Below are 19,616 nucleotides of genomic sequence, written 5' to 3' on the forward strand. Positions count from 1 at the left end.
TCTGAAGATTTATACTCACAACGTATTGTAGCATAAACTCGACTAATATCTAAACAAAAGCTAAAAACATGCAAAACCCGCATCTCTGCGTGATTATCAAAGACTCTCTCGAACCTTTGTGCATCATCTAAGCCGTATTTCAGATCCGCTCATCTCTGGATCAAGGATCTAATATTAACACTTCAAAGTGATTGGCTTATCCGCTTTGAGTTTACATCCCGACTTAAATGACCAAGCTTAAGAATCAATAAAAATGGCAACACCCAAGTGTGCCCTTAAATCCTTAAGCTAGACTCACACCCACACCCAAAGGGGTGCTTAGCTCATATTGAAATTAGAAAATATAACAGAAATAGAAGAAGAAAGTTGCATAAGAAATACTTGAACTGAAAATAAATACTTACTGGTGCCCACAGAGGGCACACAATGCAGTGGCGAGAATAACAGCTGAACTACGAAATTTAAATTACAAACTGAATATAAACTAGTTCTCCTACTATAAAGCTTTAAATAAGATGCTCCAAGGTGCTGGTGGAAAAGTTGGTGTTGAGATGGATTGGAGATGYCTTCAAATATATAGGRGGAAARGTGGGACCCAAATACTCTTTGTCCAATGGGTAATGACCACCCATCACCACATGTCTTATTCAATCTTGACCAAGTCACCTCCTCATTGATAGGTTGCAAAAGGTGAAAAGTACTATCATTAAACATGATAGGAAAGTCATTCCATCATGGTACAAATAGAACTCTTCCCAGTCTCATCATCCCATAACTAGGTTCAATCTTCCATGCAACCAAGTAATTAGATTTGAACTTAGCATTAACTCCCAATAATATCCAAGAATATGAATATCATAATTTTGTTTAAATCCAACTAGATGCCAAATTTACCAACAATAAAGAGTTTTTTAGACAATAATTAAATTCTTAACCTTTCATCACCTCTTAACATAATTTGGGTAAAAAATATAGGATAGGAGCAAAATGGGTACCAAAGATACAATAAAATAGGGGTATAGAACAACAAATAACTCTAACAAAATGAGAATTACACAGAGACTTATGCAAGAAGGTGTAGAAATACTGTAGCTATGCGGGAWTACTACTGTTACAAGTTCCAGATCCGTTCAAACGATAATGTTATTCTATTGGGGGGAAGATTACTACAACAATTCATGGTAGATATATACATCAAGATCGAGACTTCACGTTTGCRTTTCTGTGAACTTAACCAAACCAAGATAAGAGCGGATTTATATCAAGGCATTGTGGATTGCGTTAATGCCGGTGAAGTTCAACCAAGTAGAGTTGGACAACRAGTTGTGTTGCCTGCAAGTTTTATAGGAGGCCCACGTGACATGCGGCGATGATTTTTGGATGCTATGACTTTAGTTCAAGATGACAGGAAATCCGATATATTCCTTACAATGACGTGTAATCCAAAATGGCCAGAAATCTTTAAAGAGTTATTGCCCGGTCAGACTGCACAAGATCGACTGGACCTTGTTGCAAGAATTTTTTGTGCCAAATTAGAGGATCTCAAGGACCAACTCTTCCAAAAGAAGATCATCGGCACTGTCAAGGCATATGTTTATGTCATCGAGTTTCAGAAGCGTGGATTGTCGCATGCACATTTTCTCATGATAATGAGACCTTATGACAAAATGACCAATCCAGATCATTACGACAAGATTGTATGTGCTAAAATTCCTGACCCAGCAAAGTATCCTTAAATGCACCAGTTGGTTGTCCAACACATGATGCATGGTCCTTGCGGTCATTTACGACCGTCCAGTCCTTGCATGCAAGGTGAGCCAAAAATCTGTCGTTTTAGATATCCTAGACAATTTAACGATAAGACATCACAGGCTGAGAACTCATATCCGTTATACTGGAGCAGAAATATTGGAAGAGATGTGAATGTACGAGCCAATACACTGGATAATAGATGGGTTGTCCCGTATAACCCAAAATTGTTAATGATGTTCAACTGTCATATTAATGTTGAGGCTTGCTCAAGTATAACATCTGTGAAATATCTCTTCAAATATATTTACAAGGKTCATGATAAACAAGTTATGCATATAGATCCAGACGAAAGACAGAGTGTCATTAATGAGATTAAAAGGTTTCAAGATGCGTGTTATGTCTCCCCCCGGAGGCAATGTGGCGGATTTTTAGCTTTGCGCTTTATCAAATTCAACCTTATGTGATGGCTTTGCAAATCCATCTCCCTAATAGGCAGATGGTTAGGTTCAGAGATGATGATGTAATGACAGATATTGTTGCTAGAGAGAGTGGTAAACGAACAATGTTGACTGCATTTTTCGACAGAAATAAAGAAGACGAGAGTGCAAGACAACATTTATATAAAGACTTTCCAAAACATTACACATGGAATGTGAGCGCACGTCGTTGGAATCAGAGAAAACAAGGATCAATGATAGGACGATTGGTTTATGCTAATCCCGTCGAAGGAGAGCGGTACTACCTACTCCTACTTTTATCTCATATTAGTGGGCCTACATCTTTTAAAGATCTATTCACAGTCAATGGCATATTATACCCGACATTCCCGAAAGCAGCACTTGAGAGAGGCTTAATAGAGACAGACGATAACTTATCACAATGTCTTGCAGAGGCTTCTTTATTTCAGTTTCCCAAAGCTCTGAATTTGTGATAATATTAATTTATTGTGAGCCAGGAGATGTTCGCAAGTTGTGGGATCAGCATTACGATTCACTTTCAGAAGATTATAGACGACAATGCGAAAGTGTTGACCGAGTTCGGAATATTGTCCTAACTGACATCACAAGCTTTCTACAATCTATGGGTAAAAATCTTGATGATTTCGATCTTCCAAAGATAAATGTAGATACGAACTTACAATTTGGAAGTTTTCATGAGGTACAAGAGGAATACTCCATAGTTGTGGAAGACGAACATTTACATGCCCGAGAATCCCATAATTTCGACCAAACATACGCATATGATGAGATCATGAAGCACGTAGACGATGATCRTTCAGGAGTATTCTTCATAGATGGTCCAGGGGGGACTGGAAAAACRTATTTGTACAAAGCATTGCTTGCCAACATTCGTTCTCGTGGTCTCATTGCTCTTGCCACTGCTTCTTCAGGTGTTGCATCTAATAATATGCCTGGGGAGAGAACAGCTCACTCCCGATTTAAAATTCCCCTTAATCTTGATAACAACTCCATGTGCAACATAAAAAAACAAAGCGGAACTGCTAAATGCTACGGGATGCAAATATAATCATTTGGGACGAAGCATCAATGGCTAAGAGGCAGGCGGTGGAGGCGCTTGATCGAACAATGCAAGACATCACAGGGGTGACACTACCATTCGGTGGAAAAATAATGGTTATGGGAGGTGATTTTAGACAGGTCTTACCGGTCGTGAGACGTGGAACCCGAGTACAGATTGTAGATTCAAGCCTACGAATGTCACCTCTTTGGTCTTCAATTAAAAAAATACGTTTAACTCTCAATATGAGAGCACGAAGTGATCCATGGTTTTCAGATTTTCTATTATGAATGGGTGATGGAGATGAAGAAATGATGGAAGAAAGCTTTATACATATTCCCGATGACATGGCCATTGCCTATACTGATAAAGATAAATCAAAGCATGATTTGATTGACGCAATATTTCCATCTCTGCAAATCAACGGARCAGATTCAAACTATATTATTTCGAGGGCGATATTATCAACAAAAAATGAAAATGTCGATGARATTAATGATCAGTTGATTGATAGATTCTGCGGCGATGAAAAAGTTTACTACAGTTTTGATGAAGCAGAAGATGATAGAAATAACTTCTATCCAATGGAGTTCTTAAACTCGCTGACTGTTAGTGGTTTGCCCCCGCATTTCCTCCGGCTCAAAATTGGATGCCCAATAATACTATTGTGGAATATCGATCCCTCTAATGGCTTATGTAATGGAACGGGAATGATATGTAGAGGTTTTCAACAGAACATAATCGATGCAGAAATAGCTGTTGGTCAGCATGCTGGAAAGAGAGTATTTTTGCCGAGAATTCCTCTTTGTCCATCTGAAGATAACATGTTCCCCTTCAAATTAAAGAGAAAACAGTTTCCAGTCCGGCTTAGCTTTTCTATGACAATCAATAAAGCTCAAGGACAGACCATTTCTAATGTAGGTATGTATCTACCGAAATCAGTATTCTCTCACGGACAACTTTATGTGGCGTTATCAAGAGGGACATCACGTGAAAATACAAAGGTATTAATAAAGCCTGCTAAAAAATTCAATCGTGACGGAGTCTACACATCAAACGTGGTGTATCAAGAAGTTTTACGCGATTAATAAGGTACAAACGAGTACTTACTATTACACATTTTTTACAACTACGCTTGATATCTATACTATATTATAATCATAAGACATTTCTTACAGGGTATATCTACATATGGATGCTTCAAGTGGTATCTTCTCATACTGTGTATGTGTCGATTTATATTATTTTAGATGATTATATCTCTGTTTTGTTTAAACATTATTTTTTTTTTGTTGATCATGAGTTGCATTAAGTGAAAATCATTATTAAACAATCTAAGAATAACAATTGATGTATGTTTGGAAATCCGTTAATCGTGCAATTCTCTTTTCAAATCTTCGGTCAATCAACCGTAATAAAACTTGAAGTTTATAATGATCATAAACGTCATACCTTCGATTTACAAAAAACATTCGCATCCCGCCGCATTGCGCGGGTATCCAACTAGTATTTAATAAATAAAGAAACCAATCAACAAATACAACGAGCTATATTTATATCAGTCCCCCCAACAAAAAAACTTTGGTTCAAGAATATAATTTTTTTAACTAATTCCTTACAACAATTTTTAAGTTGTATAACCTCAAGATAGTCTACAATCAGTTATAACCAATATAAATTACATGTAGCTTGTTGGTCCAACGAAAACATATTTTAACCCAGTAGTAAATAATAGTAAGTCCATTATTATCAAAGCTCATATCATAATTAATAAAAATATAGTAGGGTTTCAAAATGTAATCAAGTAAACAAACTTACATTGATATATAACAATAGCAATTAAACTAATTAAAGTAAAATATAATAGTATATTGAAAAGAAATTAAGATCTTAAACAAGAGAATCTAAAGTTAACGAACTGAATTTGCTAACCCCGGAATCTTGCTTTTAAACCTGCCTTCCAAGAAACAAATTTTTTTGGTCGTTGTTTATAAGCATGAACACATATGAAAGATTTGTCATCAAGTCTTGATAATTAAAATGTAAAAGAACGAAAAAAGTATCTGATTTAATTGATGGGACTGTATTGTACATGAGTTTATCTCATAATAGAAACAACGATTTAGTTTTGGAGTCAGATTTGATTATATTCATAGAGCATACGCGTTGATAACGTGTTATAGTATAAATAAAATAAAACAACAACAAAATAGAGAGAAAGAATTTGTAATTCTCATTAATCAAAGCCCTTTAAATAGGGATGTGATACAAGTAGATAGCTATGATAGATATTAGTTATAATCTATCTAATAATATGTTTATCTATATCTAGATCGTCATATCCTTCAGATTATGACACGCTTACCCTACAACAAAAATGTCTTGAAACTAATAATTGGTTTTTTTTTTTTTTTTGTATAAGTTAGTTTTTTTTCCTTTGGCGAATTGCACTGAAATAGAATTGAAGTTGTCATTATTGCCTTATTTTATTTGGATAACTAACTTTCAGAACTCTCATTTTAGGAAATCAACTTTCAAAATTTCTTGCTTAAGAGACCTAGTGACCAGATTGGCACTCTTAAAGTAGGAATGAAATCAAAGTTTGTCTCATTTTGGTATCAATAAAATGAGAATTTTGAAAATTATTTCCCTAAATTGAGAAGTTTTGAAAGGTGGTTTATTAAAATCGAGCTTCTGAGAATTGATTCTCCAAAATAGACACTAACAGATACAATATCAAGATTACGACTACACTCATTGTTTTTGTTCATGTATTTGTTACTTAATTATAAGGATTTCTAGTGTTGTAGGTTGTGTAAATAAATAATCCCGTCAGCTTTTACGCAACATGTGAAGATGTCGCAGGACTGTAAGGACTTGTAAAGAGAAACAATGATGAAAATAGGAAGAGGCTAGTAGGTGTCGTCACCTCCTTTAAACAAGTTAGTAGAAATCCTATATTAAATGATCTTTCTCCTTTCATAAACTTTCTTTTCAAAATTTTGTCCCTTCCGTAGGTTTTTTGTTGTTTTCTTTTAAAGCCAAAGGTTTTTTGTTGTTACTGGTTGTGCAAAAGGGTTTGTAACCGACAATCCTTGAGCTGGCCCACATCGTCCAGCCTCAAAAGCATCATATGAGAGACAAATCAGTTACAATATGTATGTTAGGTGGTTGTTTTAAAAGTCTATTGCCTACAAGTAACTGAATCCCAGAATGATCAATTGTAACTCTCATACTAGTGATTAGACTCGAACCATGGTACAAACTTTGCTACACCCTGGGGACTTATGCCATCATTGTTGATATGAAACATTGGTTACCTAAAACACCATCATAGGATTTGAACTCACTTACAATAACATAGAGGTTTCACAAGCCAAAGGATCTTTACAAAGATTGTCGCTCTACTCTCTGAGGTAGATTACAGGTTTGCATACATCTCACCCCACATACCCTGCTTTCGAATTTGACATACTAAATGTGTTAGTTTCAGTTCGGTTCCATGATAACATAGAGGTAGACCTTCAATCTCATATTTAAATATCACATCATAAATCATCAAGATTACATCAACAGACAAACAACATACGTTTTACTCAATCTATACTGATTCTTTTTCCCGATTTTTAAAACACATTAAAATCCTTCAATCTCGAAAGACAATTACAAATAAATAAAATATCAAAAGTAACAAGTCGGGGTAGCACAATTGGTTTGTTCTTGTGTTTGCTACCGTTAATTTCTGAATCCATAAGATTAACCGAGGTGCAAACGAACGTAAAAAATAATAAGAAAAAGAAAGTGAAAATGTATGATTGAATACTAAATTGGGTTATATATCCAAATGGATTGGTTGATGTTGAAAGGAGAAGCATGTAATAAAAAACGAAGGAGGGTTGTTTGCTTGCTTGCTTGCTTGCTTGCTTTTGGAAACATGGTCCAGTGCGAATTAAGCAAACGGGTTTTATTTTTGGGGCGGTTTGTGGGTCCGGTTTCCGGCTTGTGGCTTCCCAGCCCACACAAACGTTTTTCTTATATCAACTATCATCATTTCCTTTTCATTAATAAAAATAATAATTATATATTCTTTTTTCTAATAATAATATAGTCTATTAATTATATTACTTTTCTAATCATGTAATTCGAGGTTTTGTTATGCATAAATAACTTAAATCATACGGGTGGTGTCTGATTGGTTTGAGCTTAGACTCTAAAGATCAAAAGTATCTGGAGGTCCCATGTTAAAATGCAAGGAGGAATAAAAATCCATTTTGTGGCCATGGAGGTTCAAATGCGGTGACTCCAGGCTACCCGCTTCATCCTGAGATTAGTCGGCTCGTATAGCGGGTTAGATATTCAGATTAATAAAAAATAATAATAACTAGTGATATTTTCATCTAATTTGCCTTATTTACGAGACAAATATTAACAGATTTTCGTTTTTTTTTATGAATGGTTAACAAAATCAAATCCTCTAATTTAACCTCGAATGAAATTTGTGTTTTTGGGAAAATGAGCTAATTATATTATATAAAAAAATAAACAACTTTTTTTATTTTCATTTTCATTAATTACTGCTAAATACCTCTAATCAAATACCCCCTTAATTTTTATTTTTATTTTTATTTTTATTTTTATTTTATTTTTGTCTCTTTTTTAGAAGGAAACAAAAAGAAATGGTATGCATCAACTTCCACTTTATTGATATCAAACTTAAGGGACACAAGAGCTTCTAGACACCTAAAAAAACCCCAACTTTGATGATGACACCTCCCCGCACACTATGTCTCCTTTATCCAACATTAAAACAATAAAACAATTAATTATTAATTATTTTATTAAAAGGTCGTTTACCAAACGCTTATCCGGTAAGCGCTTATCGATAAAATTTAACATTATCATTTACTTACCGGATAAGATTTTAGTCCACCAAAATGGTATCATATGCAACAATTTACCTGGTGAGCGTTTACCGTGGTAAGAATCGTCGTCCTCACTTATCGGGTAAGACTTTTGGTCATTGTCTCGCTCTTATCGGATAAGATTTTTGGTCCTTATCATATTCATCGGTAAGGTAATGTGACTTATTGTTCACTTACCCGAATAAGCGTTTGGTAACGACACCTAAATGTAAAGTGAACTAAGGATCGTTTGGTTCGCTTGAATAAATGGAAATGAATATGTTAAAGAATGGGAATGGATAGGGATGTAAATGAGTCGAATCGAGTTGAATTGAGTTGAGTTGAGTATACGTAGCACGTTGTTCAAGCTTGGCTCGAAGAATAAAATCAGGCTGGAGCTTGAATAGCTTATTTGAACTAAGTCTCAAATTCGAGCTGGAATATTTTTCAAAATGTTTGGGCTAGAGCTCAAACTCGATGTTTGTTTAACACTTTTGAGCTATATACTATACCTAAAATTCTTTAGAAAGCTCGTTTATAGGTTCGAACTCAAGATCGATGACTCATTTATGGACTTGATCTTGATAGTTTTAGTATTTTGGTTATATGATTTATAAACATATGAATATGTTTTGCTCTAACAAGATGTAGGTTCAAAGGGCTCAGATCAATTCTGCTCGATTAGACTCGAAAATTTTAATCCATATTTCGAGCAAGCTAAATCAAAAATTGGTGTTATGGAGTTCGACTTGTTAAATTAATCGTGTTCCAACCACAAGGGTGGTGCCTGATTGGTTTGGGATTGACTCCAATGGTCAAAAGTACCAGGAGATCACAAGTTCAAATCCAAAGAGGAATAAAAATCCCCTTGTGGCCACGGATATTCAAATGCGGTGACTTCGGACTATCTACAAAGCAGGTGGTCGCTCTGGGATTAATGGGCTGGCATAGCGGGTTGGATATCCAGGTTAATCAAAAAAAAATTGAGCTCTTTTTGTGTTTGAGATCGACTTAAGTCCCGAATTATTAAGCTCAAGCTTAAGTAGCTTGTTAAAAGCTCAAATAGTTAATTAATACCCCTATCCATTTGTTTGTTTTACATTAGGGTTTAGGGTTGCATTGTTAATTATTAAGCTCAAGCTTAAGTAGCTTGTATCGAGAGTATTACTCGCTAAGTGAGGGTGATGATTATTACCACGGTTAGCTTTATCGGATAAATTATTACATATTATACCATTTTGGTGGAATAACAAGATACATTTCATTTAATGGTACTTGTCTTTTTTACCAAAAAAAGCTTAGCACGCATTTTTATTCATATGATTATAATTTGGAACTATTAATAAATTTATTTTACTTCATGAATCTCTTTATTTTATTTTATTCAAAAATAATTTTAGATATCTAATTATAAAGGTCCGTTTAGTTTATATGATTGTTTTTGAGGGATTTAGATTTTATGGAGGGATTTGGATTTGGATTGGAATGGTTTTGAAATCATTGGTATTTTTGGTTTGTAGGAATTGGAATAAATTATTTATAAATAATTTTTTATAGAAAAAATTATAAAAATAATTGAATTACATTTTTATTAATCGGTTATTACAAAACAAATGTTTTTAACATTTTTTAAAACCTTATTGATACAATCTTACAAAATCCCGAGCACTTCTTAAAGATTTCAAAATCCTATGTTTGAAGGATTTCAATTAAATCCTAGGATTTAAAATTTGGACAATCCAACAAACCAAACATTAGATCGGAAAATACAAATCCCACCTAATCCATTTCATTCATTCAAACCAAACGAAACCTTAGGGCTTGTTTGTTTTTTTTGAAAATAAGCTCTTAATACCTCTTAAGTTTAAATCGGTCAAACGTTTTTATTTTAGACTGTTTATTTTTTTTTTTTTAAATAAGAGCTGAAAAGCTCTTATGGTCCTCTGAACTTTTAAGTGATAGTCTAAACTCTTAATAGGCACTTATTCGCACACGAGGACACCATATCAATCTCTCGCTTGATCTCCAGCTACGAAATCATACTGATCTATCCAAATCATACGATCTGGACACCATATCGATCTCTCACTCGGTCTCAAGCTACCGATCTATCCAAATCAATCTTCACAAAACGATCTCTGCAAATCAATTTCTCCTATATATGAGTTATTTTCTGAGTATGATCAAACCAACGAGCAAGGAGATGATGGTGACACAATTAATGCAGAATGAATATTGGTTCTAGTCATTATGAGACTTTATTCGTGTTTATATTCATTCAGATTTTAGACTTCAGACGTAAAAACAAACAGTTTGACTGATYCAGATTTCAGACTTCAGCACCACCTCTTATAAATCAGAAGTGAAATCAAACTTCAACATCTTTTAAAAAACAAACGACACATTAATTTATTTTACTAAACTATGTTATTTAAAATATTGTATTTCGAATGAAAGAAATACTTTTTTTTTTATTTTGAGTATTTAAACAATTATAGGTTGCTTATTTTTTATTATTATATGTCTGGATTAAAATGGAAAACAATAGACAATGGCTTATTTAAGTAAACTAAGTTATACTATTACTTTAATATAAAGCAAATAAATAAATAATTTTTAATGATCATGTGGATATATAAATTTATTAAATTTAATAACCAAAAAGGAAGAAACCTTTTTTTTTTCTTTGTGATTGATTAAAATGTTATAAATTTAATTGAAATTATATTTAAGGTTATATATCTAAATGATATTTTATAAGAATACTGTTGATTCCTTATCAGTTTATAAGATTTGATTTGTGGCAAACATTACAAGAGAACAGTTAGGGGTTCGGGTAAGTGAACACCAAATCACATTACCTTATCGGATGAATATGGTAAGGATCAAGAACCTTACCTGGTAAGAGCGAGACAATGACCAATAGTCTTACCCGGTAAGTGAGGGCGACGACTCTTACCACGGTAAGCGCTTATCGGTAAATTGTTGCATGCGATACCCTTTTTGTGAACTAAAATCTTACCCGATAAGTCAATGATAGTGTTAGATTTTGCCGATAAGCACTTATCGGGTAGGTTTTTGTTAAACGGCCCCTAGTCAAATTGGGAAAGCTTTTGATAAAGGAGATTAGCTGATAGAACATTTGTTGTCAATAGCTGACGATTGTTCTATCACTAACATATGATCGTACAATTATACCAGCAAATGATCAGATGTTTGCTATTGAATGAGTATCAGTCTTTGTTATGTCTCTTACTGTATAAAATTCTTGAGTCATTATCGTGCCATCGGTTAAGATAAGACACAACTGATAAGCATTTACCTGGTAAACAGCCTTTTTTTAGTGTTATGAAATTTAAATTTGAGATATTAAATTATGAAAATTCACTATCTATATTGTTTGTAACATAAAAAATCACAATTATTCGCCTCTTGAGATAAATGTACATTATCACAGTATCAATAGTGGAACCAGTGTAAATATCCTGTCTCAGTTTGACTGTCGTTACATCAATTGTATGTTTGACCTTGGTTATTGCATTTTCATTATTCGGGATTCGTTTATTATAGACAGATCGAGTAGTAGGTTATTCGAGCTCGACTCGAAAAAGTAGTATCAGCCTTGAGATCGAACAACTTTTTTTTTATTAGAGCTTGAGTTCGAATATTTATGATTTACAAAGCTCGAGCTCAATGCTCGTTTACTGTTGCGACCTTTCGATCCATTAACTCATATATTGGCTCAATTTTTTATATTTTTGTTGTATGATTTATGAATAGGAGCATGTTTGACTCGAAAAAATATATGCTCAAATGGCTAGGCTCGATTCGTAAAATTTAATCGAGTTTTCAAATTAGACGAGTCGAACATTGGTGTTATAAAGCTCGACTCGTTAAATTAAGCGAGTTCTACTTTGTGTTTGAGATCAATTCAAACTCGAATAGCTCATTAAAAACTCAACTCGTTTACACCTCTGTTATGACCTCTGTGTTTGTTTGATCATGTCTTGGATTTTGAGTCGTTTATTTAGGACCTACTGGAATCATGGGTTGAGTTTAAGTGAAAATAGAAGTTATGTTGAAGGATAAGAAGGGATCTTCATCCTTTGATCAATTCTAAATTGAAGATCAACACTAACGCAGTACACTGAGATGCATCAGATCAAATTTTCATGATAAGCGCAATCCATAGAGTGAAAGTGAGATTAAAAATGAAATATTGTTTATTGATGCATATTACTTAAAATTCAAGATTACAAGTAAATTATGCGTAAATACAACTTATCAAGCTCCATGTTTGAATTCATGTAACTAACTGTAGATAATCTATACTATCTTATAAAGCAAATTTAACAAAAGTCTTAAAGTCTTAAAATACTAAATGACCAAGATACCCTTTATATCACTTTTTCATTCACTCCTCCCCTCTCCTCACATACACTCACCCCATCACATACACTCACTCTCTTACAACAGACTTTTTTAAACTTATAATTTTAAATTTACACTTTATACTCCTATAATTAGTTAATTAATTTATTTTATGTTTTTTACTTTTAAATGTTTCATTTTAAACCTTTATCAAATTATTATACATAATCGTATATCAATTAAAACATGTTTAAAAATATATTTTTATTTTAACAAGTTACACCATTATAATCGTCTCATTAATACCTTCTAAATGAGTCCAATATTGAATAGTTTTTTACTTAATTATATTATCATATATTATATATACTGTGAAAAAATATTTTTAATATTTACGATTTATACTTTTATAGTTATTTATTTATATATATACTATATATTTTGGGGTTAGGCTGTCCAAATTGCACTGTATAATATGTTCTGAATTAATATGTTCTTGGGTTTTTTTGAAATATATATACACATGTATTAATTCAACCTTAATCCGAGTTTCTGGACAAGAAAGAGGGTAAGTAGTTGAAATTTCATTCTAAAACTCATCTTTTTTTTGTCTTTTCATGGCTTATGATCTGTCAAATTTGTAGTTTTCTTTATTGGTTTTGAGTGTTTATCTTAAAACTCAAGTTTCTTGGTTCTTTGCTCTTGTTGTAAATCGAACACATTTATGGAGTCGTTTAAATATGTTGGATTTTAAATATATTGGATTTTATACTGGCATACAATTTTTTTCATCGATAGTCCGTAATTGGAACCATAACTCTTATTTATTCAAATTGTATTAATATGTAAAGACCAAGTGTAACATATATCATCGTTAAATCTTATCTTATAAAACCAGTGGAACTTCAAAATCGTTAAAATTCATGACTCCCGCCGCATTGCGCGGGTACACAACTAGTATAATCAAATACAAGATAAACTTCTTATTTTAAATATAAAATCTGAATTATAATTAAGATAATTTTTAAGTTCTAATAGAATAATTAGTTATTATCTTTATAAAATTTATATTATTAAAACAAAATAAATTACTTCATAATTAAATCTTAAATTAAATTATAATATAAATTTGAATCAAAAAAATTACAAAAATAAAATGATAACTTTTATATTTTTTTAATTTTTATGATATCTTCAAAACCACATAAATTCATATTATAACATCAACAGATACCAAAAAAATAAAATAAAACATTAAAATCAAAAAATATCTCATTGCATTGCACGATTATACTTCTAGTAATAAGAAATATATACATCTTTTTCATGAAATCTCAAGCAAAAAGGTAAATTTTTGTTTGGGAATCTAAATATTAAAGAATAAGTAAATTCTTTGAATGTAAGTTGAAAAACTTTGAATGTAAGTTGAAAAACTACCTGATTGCACTAGAGAAGAACTTTGAATTCGAACCGAGCTCAGCCTGATGAACCAAACCAGAACTGCCAAATATGAGTCCGGTCCAATCCTAAACTGGCCCCCTTTTTCGAGCCCTAACCGATTAAGGGTATGTTTGGTCAAAGTCTAGTTAACTAGATCGATCAAGGACCAAACTAGACTCGATCAACAAAAGGGTGCCTACGTTCGGATTGCTTCCACAGAAGTAAAGAACGATTATTTTTTCAATTTCTTTAAAAAAAACCGAATCTCGCTAAGAAAGTCAAACCCTCCTTTGCAATCGAATGTAAAGCATGACCAAATATGAACATATTCAGCAACAACTAGTTTACAAGACCAGCGATTCTGGTCGAATGAACGAACCGGTAAAAACTTCCTACTTCAAAACAAGAGACTTCTAACAGTTCAAAACAAATGCTACCATCATCCTAAAGAAAAGGTTAAAATCCACATTCTGATCCTTTTTACAAGCAAAACCAACAGAGAATACAGCAGGAAACAACTATCCAGATGTAGACAAGAGAGACATGGCCCGTTTGAAATCCAGCGTTTTGAGGGACTCCGGAAAATTCTTACCAAATAATCCTCCATTGTGAGGCAGCAGCACCTGCGATTCATTGCCTTTTGCTGGAACTTCTTGCGCTTTTTTTACAAATTCAAAGAACTTCGCAACCTGGCGAGCATACCTTCAATAGACAGTCACCTTCTTTCAGTATAATATATATATATATATATATATAAGATAATTCCTCTCATGGGTATACGGAAGATAAAATGGTAGTTTCGTAATTTTTACAAATAGGCGGCAAACGGGTTCATATGTGATCCCATTTGATACACATGAACTATAAGTTCATGTGTGAACCCGTCAATTAGTTCACATGTGAACTATTTAACTAATTCATATATGAAACCACACATATAAACTATATGTTCACATGTGAACTATTTAACTGATAAATAGTTTATATGTTCATATGTGAATCACATAGGTTCATATATGAACCCGTTTGCCGCCTATTTGTAAAAATTATGAAACTACCCTCTATTTTTGACCAGTCAAAGACACAATTATTAACCAGTCAAATCAGATATTGATCGTATGAAAGCCAAGGATCACTTCTTTACTTATCAAATATTTACCACGTTTCAAAATAACCTTTGGCTATATATATATATATATATATATATATAGGGACATGTTCATTTCAGGAAATCTATAATATGAATTCAAAACTGCCAAAAAAGGAGAAAATGAGCATATGAAAGCAAAAAAAAAACCATACTGCTCCTTAGCTTCAATATCCTTGGAAAAATCAATGTTGGGTTCACAGTCAAGAACCAATGCAGGGACCTGTTTGTTGCACACACACACAGTCATTAATGATTAATCAACTAAAAGGGATGTTCATCAAGTTAATTGAAGGGCAAAATGTAACAAAGTTTCAAAGTTCCCTTTTTTTACTCATTTCACCTGTAACCTGCTAATCTTGTAATACTGAATGACGTGGATGTCAAGTTTATCGCCCCCCCTTCATGGTTACCCTTACATAAATGGGTTTCCACGTCATCAAATGTTACAAGATCAGCAGATTACAGGTCAAAATGGGTACATAATACAAAATTGTGAAACTTTGTTACATAGATTTAAAAATAAAATAAAAACTCTTGGTTACACTAAATAGAAACTAAACCAAACATTGTTGCATTTGGATGCATTTTGCTCTTAATTCGAAGAAGGAAATAACCATTTACCTTCTGGATACTGGAATGCATATGATTGCCCTCCAAATAGAAAACATGATCTCTTATATCGGGATGCAAAGAGTTATCCATGTGAAGTGGAAGCTTACTGACAGAAAGTATCCCATGATTTTCGCTTTCGAATGGCAAAAGCCAGCTCTCGTGCTTTTCATGCAAACCACGCAGATACTCTAGGCTCACACCACCTTCTTCTTCTCTCTTGCGTAGCATCATTCGTTTATGGCAAGTATCAGGGCTAGCTCTAAGATAAATAAAACCGTCTGGAACGAGTCCAGGCAAAGATGAAACAACCGGATCGAACCATGAGTCATAGATGCTGATTTCCATCTCGTTCATCCAGTTAGCTTCGTGAACAGCTCTCACAAAGACCTTCATCAATTGGCCAAAATAAACGACCCATCAGCAACTCACTTATATCAACTAGTTGTGTACCCGTGCAATGTAGTGGAATGTAACACTTTGTTATAAACCAAGAACGGAAAATCAATTCAATTTCTCAGTAATGAAATCATAAATTTATGGAGTATTCTGCTGTATTAGTAAGGCTTAGGGTCTGTTTGTTAGCAGCTTAATGAGCTTAACAGGACTCACGGCTTATTCGGTCAGCTATACATGACTATTTGGTAGTGGCTTAATGATATAGAAAGTCAGGGTTTTTTTTCCAAACTTACCCCTCCCAATTAAAAAGTACTGATCCTTCCATCTATGAAAATCCCCTCCCAAACGAAAATCTTCCAATCCATACAGACAACTTTATCCATATAAGACTTAACGGAAAACATAACAAACAGCCCCTTAATATATTAGAATGTGTTTATCAATTGATTGTGGAGCTCAAACATAGAGAGCTTTAAGAAAGTTGTACATATACAATCATAAGTTGAAATTTAAGATATTATAGTATTTAATGTTTAATAAGTTGTTTTTAAGAGTTTCTACCAAATGATCTATAATATGGTATAGATACAAATAATGTCGTTGATATTCTACAAGCCAACCATTTGTCGGGAAAAGCCATATGGATACGGGATTCAAGCACACGAGTAATATCATGGCAACGGAATTTAAACCACACACAAACAAGAAAACGCAGAATTTATGTGGTTCGATCACAAATCAGATGGCGTAAATTACCATTCGATCGCTGAAAACACTTCTTTCCATTAATCTAAGCGGCTTAATTCCACTTGATGACTCTTTCTCCTGCATAACTCTTGTAACGAAAACATAATTTTGGAATGTGTACGCATACCTCTGCGGCTCGGAATAGAAAGCATCTAAAATGTTAAAATGATCGGGTCCAATATCCTGCCATTTGTCAATAGGTTCAGGAACGATCTCAACAAGATCCTGAAGTTCAAGTGTTTCATTTGCAATTCTCTTCAAGAAGGTTGTCTTCCCAACACTTATGTTTCCTTCTACACAAAAAGTAAGTCGTTTCTTTGGGGCAGATTTGACACCGTCATCTTTCATCTCTTCATTCACACTCTCTTCGATGAAAGTGGTTATACTCTCGGCATGGTTTCTATGTATAATCCCAACAGAGCTTTGTAAAAAATCAACCATCTTCTGATTCGATTTCCCGAAAAACTGTTGAGCAGGAAAAAGAAAACCAAAAGAACATTAAACCTAAATCGATGGATTAACACATTATGAGATCAAGAATCTATCTATCTATCTATCTATTAACATCATTCCACATCAACAATCAACACCAATTTAATACGAGTAACAAGCGAGAAAACTATGCACCCGCTCGCTATACCGTGCCAACCCACATAATGGAACGATAATTCGGTGTCTTAAACGTGCATCCGCTCGAAATTATCATGTTCAAAGTGGTTGTAATCAACTTTTCCACTTAACCACCCCTATAACACATGCAATCAATCCATAATTTTACATTTGTTTTGATATACCTCAAAAGGAATCAATCACATCTTGACTCCAAAGGGTAATAATACCTTGTCCTTGTAGATTTTCTTGAGCTCAGCAACACCAGCAATCCCATTCTCCACCAGCTTCCTCAAGTTTCTTGGTCCCACGCCCGGAATTCTCAACAGATCGGGATTTCCGGCGAGTAATGGCGGAGGATTACTACTCCCACCACCCAACAAACCCCTCTGCCTCCTGTTCAATTTCGTCGACTTCACCTCCGAAACCGACAACCCTTTATCACCGCCACCGTCATCTTCACTATTCTCCACAGAATTCAAAACCCCCTTATCAGAAGAAGTATAAGAGGTACGAAACCAAGCTAAACGAGACCCACTTCGACTCTCCTTAAACACAACCCATGCTCTACCGGGAACACTTGTACCACTCTGGATGGAACACCGGCAAATACGACACTTATAATCAGAGCTGGAATCACAGAAACTGGAACTCGAATAGGTGGTAGGATTACACATGGAAAGCATAGGGTTCCGACCACTAAGAAAGTGTAAAGCGGTGGCAGCCGGCGGCATTAGGGAAGGAAAGGAAAAGGGGTTAGTTTTCTTAAACCTTAGAGAATGTAAGCTACGTTTGGTGGTATTTTGCTTAAACCCTAGTGGGATAAGATGAAGAGCAGGGGGTAAAATAGTGGGTGAAGGCCATAGAATTGGGGCCCCTGAACAAGGGTTTCGACGCAGCAGCTTCTGCATACTTTACAAACATTTCCTTGCAAAAATCACTCTCTTCTTTGTCGGTTTGCTTCCATTTCACTGTAATTTTCGGCTTCTGAAACTCAAGTTGTAGAGAAAGCGGGAGGGAGGGAAGGAAGAAAGGGTTTTGTGTATGTTAGAATTACTGTTCCTTTTTTTCCGCCCTAATATTTTGGGTTTAGGAAAAAGGAAAAAGTTTGGAAAATTTTAAATAAATAAATTATTTAAATTTTTAAAAATTAATTACTTAGAAATTTCTTACTGCAATTTTGCAGTTTGCATTTGTATCAAATTGCATTATACGGTATGGTTTGTGGTTGTGAGTTATATATATATATATATATATATATATATATATATTAGAAGAATATTCGTGTAATGTAGCGAGACAAATCTCGATTTTAATGTTTTATTTATTATGTGTCTTTGTAGATGTTATAATACGATTTTATGTGTTTTTAAGAAAGCAATAATGATTTTATTTTTGAATAAAATATAAATTTGAAAATATAATAAAATTTTGAAAAAAAAATATATCAACGTTAATATCCAATCAACTATTTAAAAGTTTTTATATTTTATGTAATTTCTTTAATTTATTTTTTTATTATAATTTAATTTAAGTTTAATAATGAAATGATTTATTTTTGGTTTAATAATATAACAGTTTATAAAGATAATAATTAAGTATTCTGTTAGAACTCAATGATTATACTAATTATATTTTAGATTTTTTATATTTAAAATGAGATGTTTATCTTGTATTTGATTGTTTTTATCTGCAGTTAGTTACACGAATTCAAATATGGAGCTTTAATAAGTTGTACATACGCACAATTTACTTTTAATCTTGAGTTTTAAATAATATGCATTAATAAACAGTATTTTACGCATAAAAAGTGGTTTTTAAGAGTTTTTGTCAAATGATTTATAATATAGAATATATTTATTTATATATAGAAAAGTACCCGCGCAATGCAGCGGGATACATCTTGATTTTAATATTTCATTTTATTTTTTATCTCAGTCGATGTTATAATATGGTCTTATGTGATTTTGAGAAAACAATGATGTTTTTATTTTTGAATAAAATATGAATTTGAAGATATCATAAAAATTTGACAAAAATATATCGATATTAGTATCAAATTAACTATTTAAAATAATTCTACTTGTATGTAATTTTTTAATTCAAATTTTTTTATTATA

At 33.2% G+C, this 19,616-nt stretch overlaps 3 protein-coding genes across 3 annotated transcripts; 2 read left to right on the top strand and 1 right to left on the bottom strand.

The window, feature by feature from the left end:
• The first annotated feature begins 2,167 nt into the window (after positions 1 to 2,167).
• LOC112510789 lies at positions 2,168 to 3,279 on the top strand. Its single transcript, XM_025116134.1, has 2 exons — positions 2,168 to 2,600; positions 2,708 to 3,279. The coding sequence occupies exons 1-2, from the start codon at positions 2,168 to 2,170 to the stop codon at positions 3,277 to 3,279; spliced, it is 1,005 nt and encodes a 334-aa protein (XP_024971902.1).
• A 281-nt stretch (positions 3,280 to 3,560) lies between these two features.
• LOC112510790 (ATP-dependent DNA helicase pif1-like) lies at positions 3,561 to 4,358 on the top strand. Its single transcript, XM_025116135.1, has one exon. The coding sequence runs from the start codon at positions 3,561 to 3,563 to the stop codon at positions 4,356 to 4,358; it is 798 nt and encodes a 265-aa protein (XP_024971903.1).
• Positions 4,359 to 14,288: 9,930 nt separating this feature from the next.
• Positions 14,289 to 18,478, bottom strand: LOC112511822. Its single transcript, XM_025117613.1, has 5 exons — positions 17,727 to 18,478; positions 16,897 to 17,352; positions 15,754 to 16,131; positions 15,285 to 15,352; positions 14,289 to 14,684 (listed from the first exon to the last, which is right to left on the bottom strand). The coding sequence occupies exons 1-5, from the start codon at positions 18,405 to 18,407 to the stop codon at positions 14,501 to 14,503; spliced, it is 1,767 nt and encodes a 588-aa protein (XP_024973381.1). The 5' UTR covers positions 18,408 to 18,478; the 3' UTR covers positions 14,289 to 14,500.
• Between the last annotated feature and the right edge of the window lie 1,138 nt (positions 18,479 to 19,616).

Source organism: Cynara cardunculus (genome assembly GCF_001531365.2).
Source record: "Cynara cardunculus var. scolymus isolate 2C chromosome LG 4, CcrdV1, whole genome shotgun sequence".
NCBI lineage: Eukaryota > Viridiplantae > Streptophyta > Magnoliopsida > Asterales > Asteraceae > Cynara > Cynara cardunculus.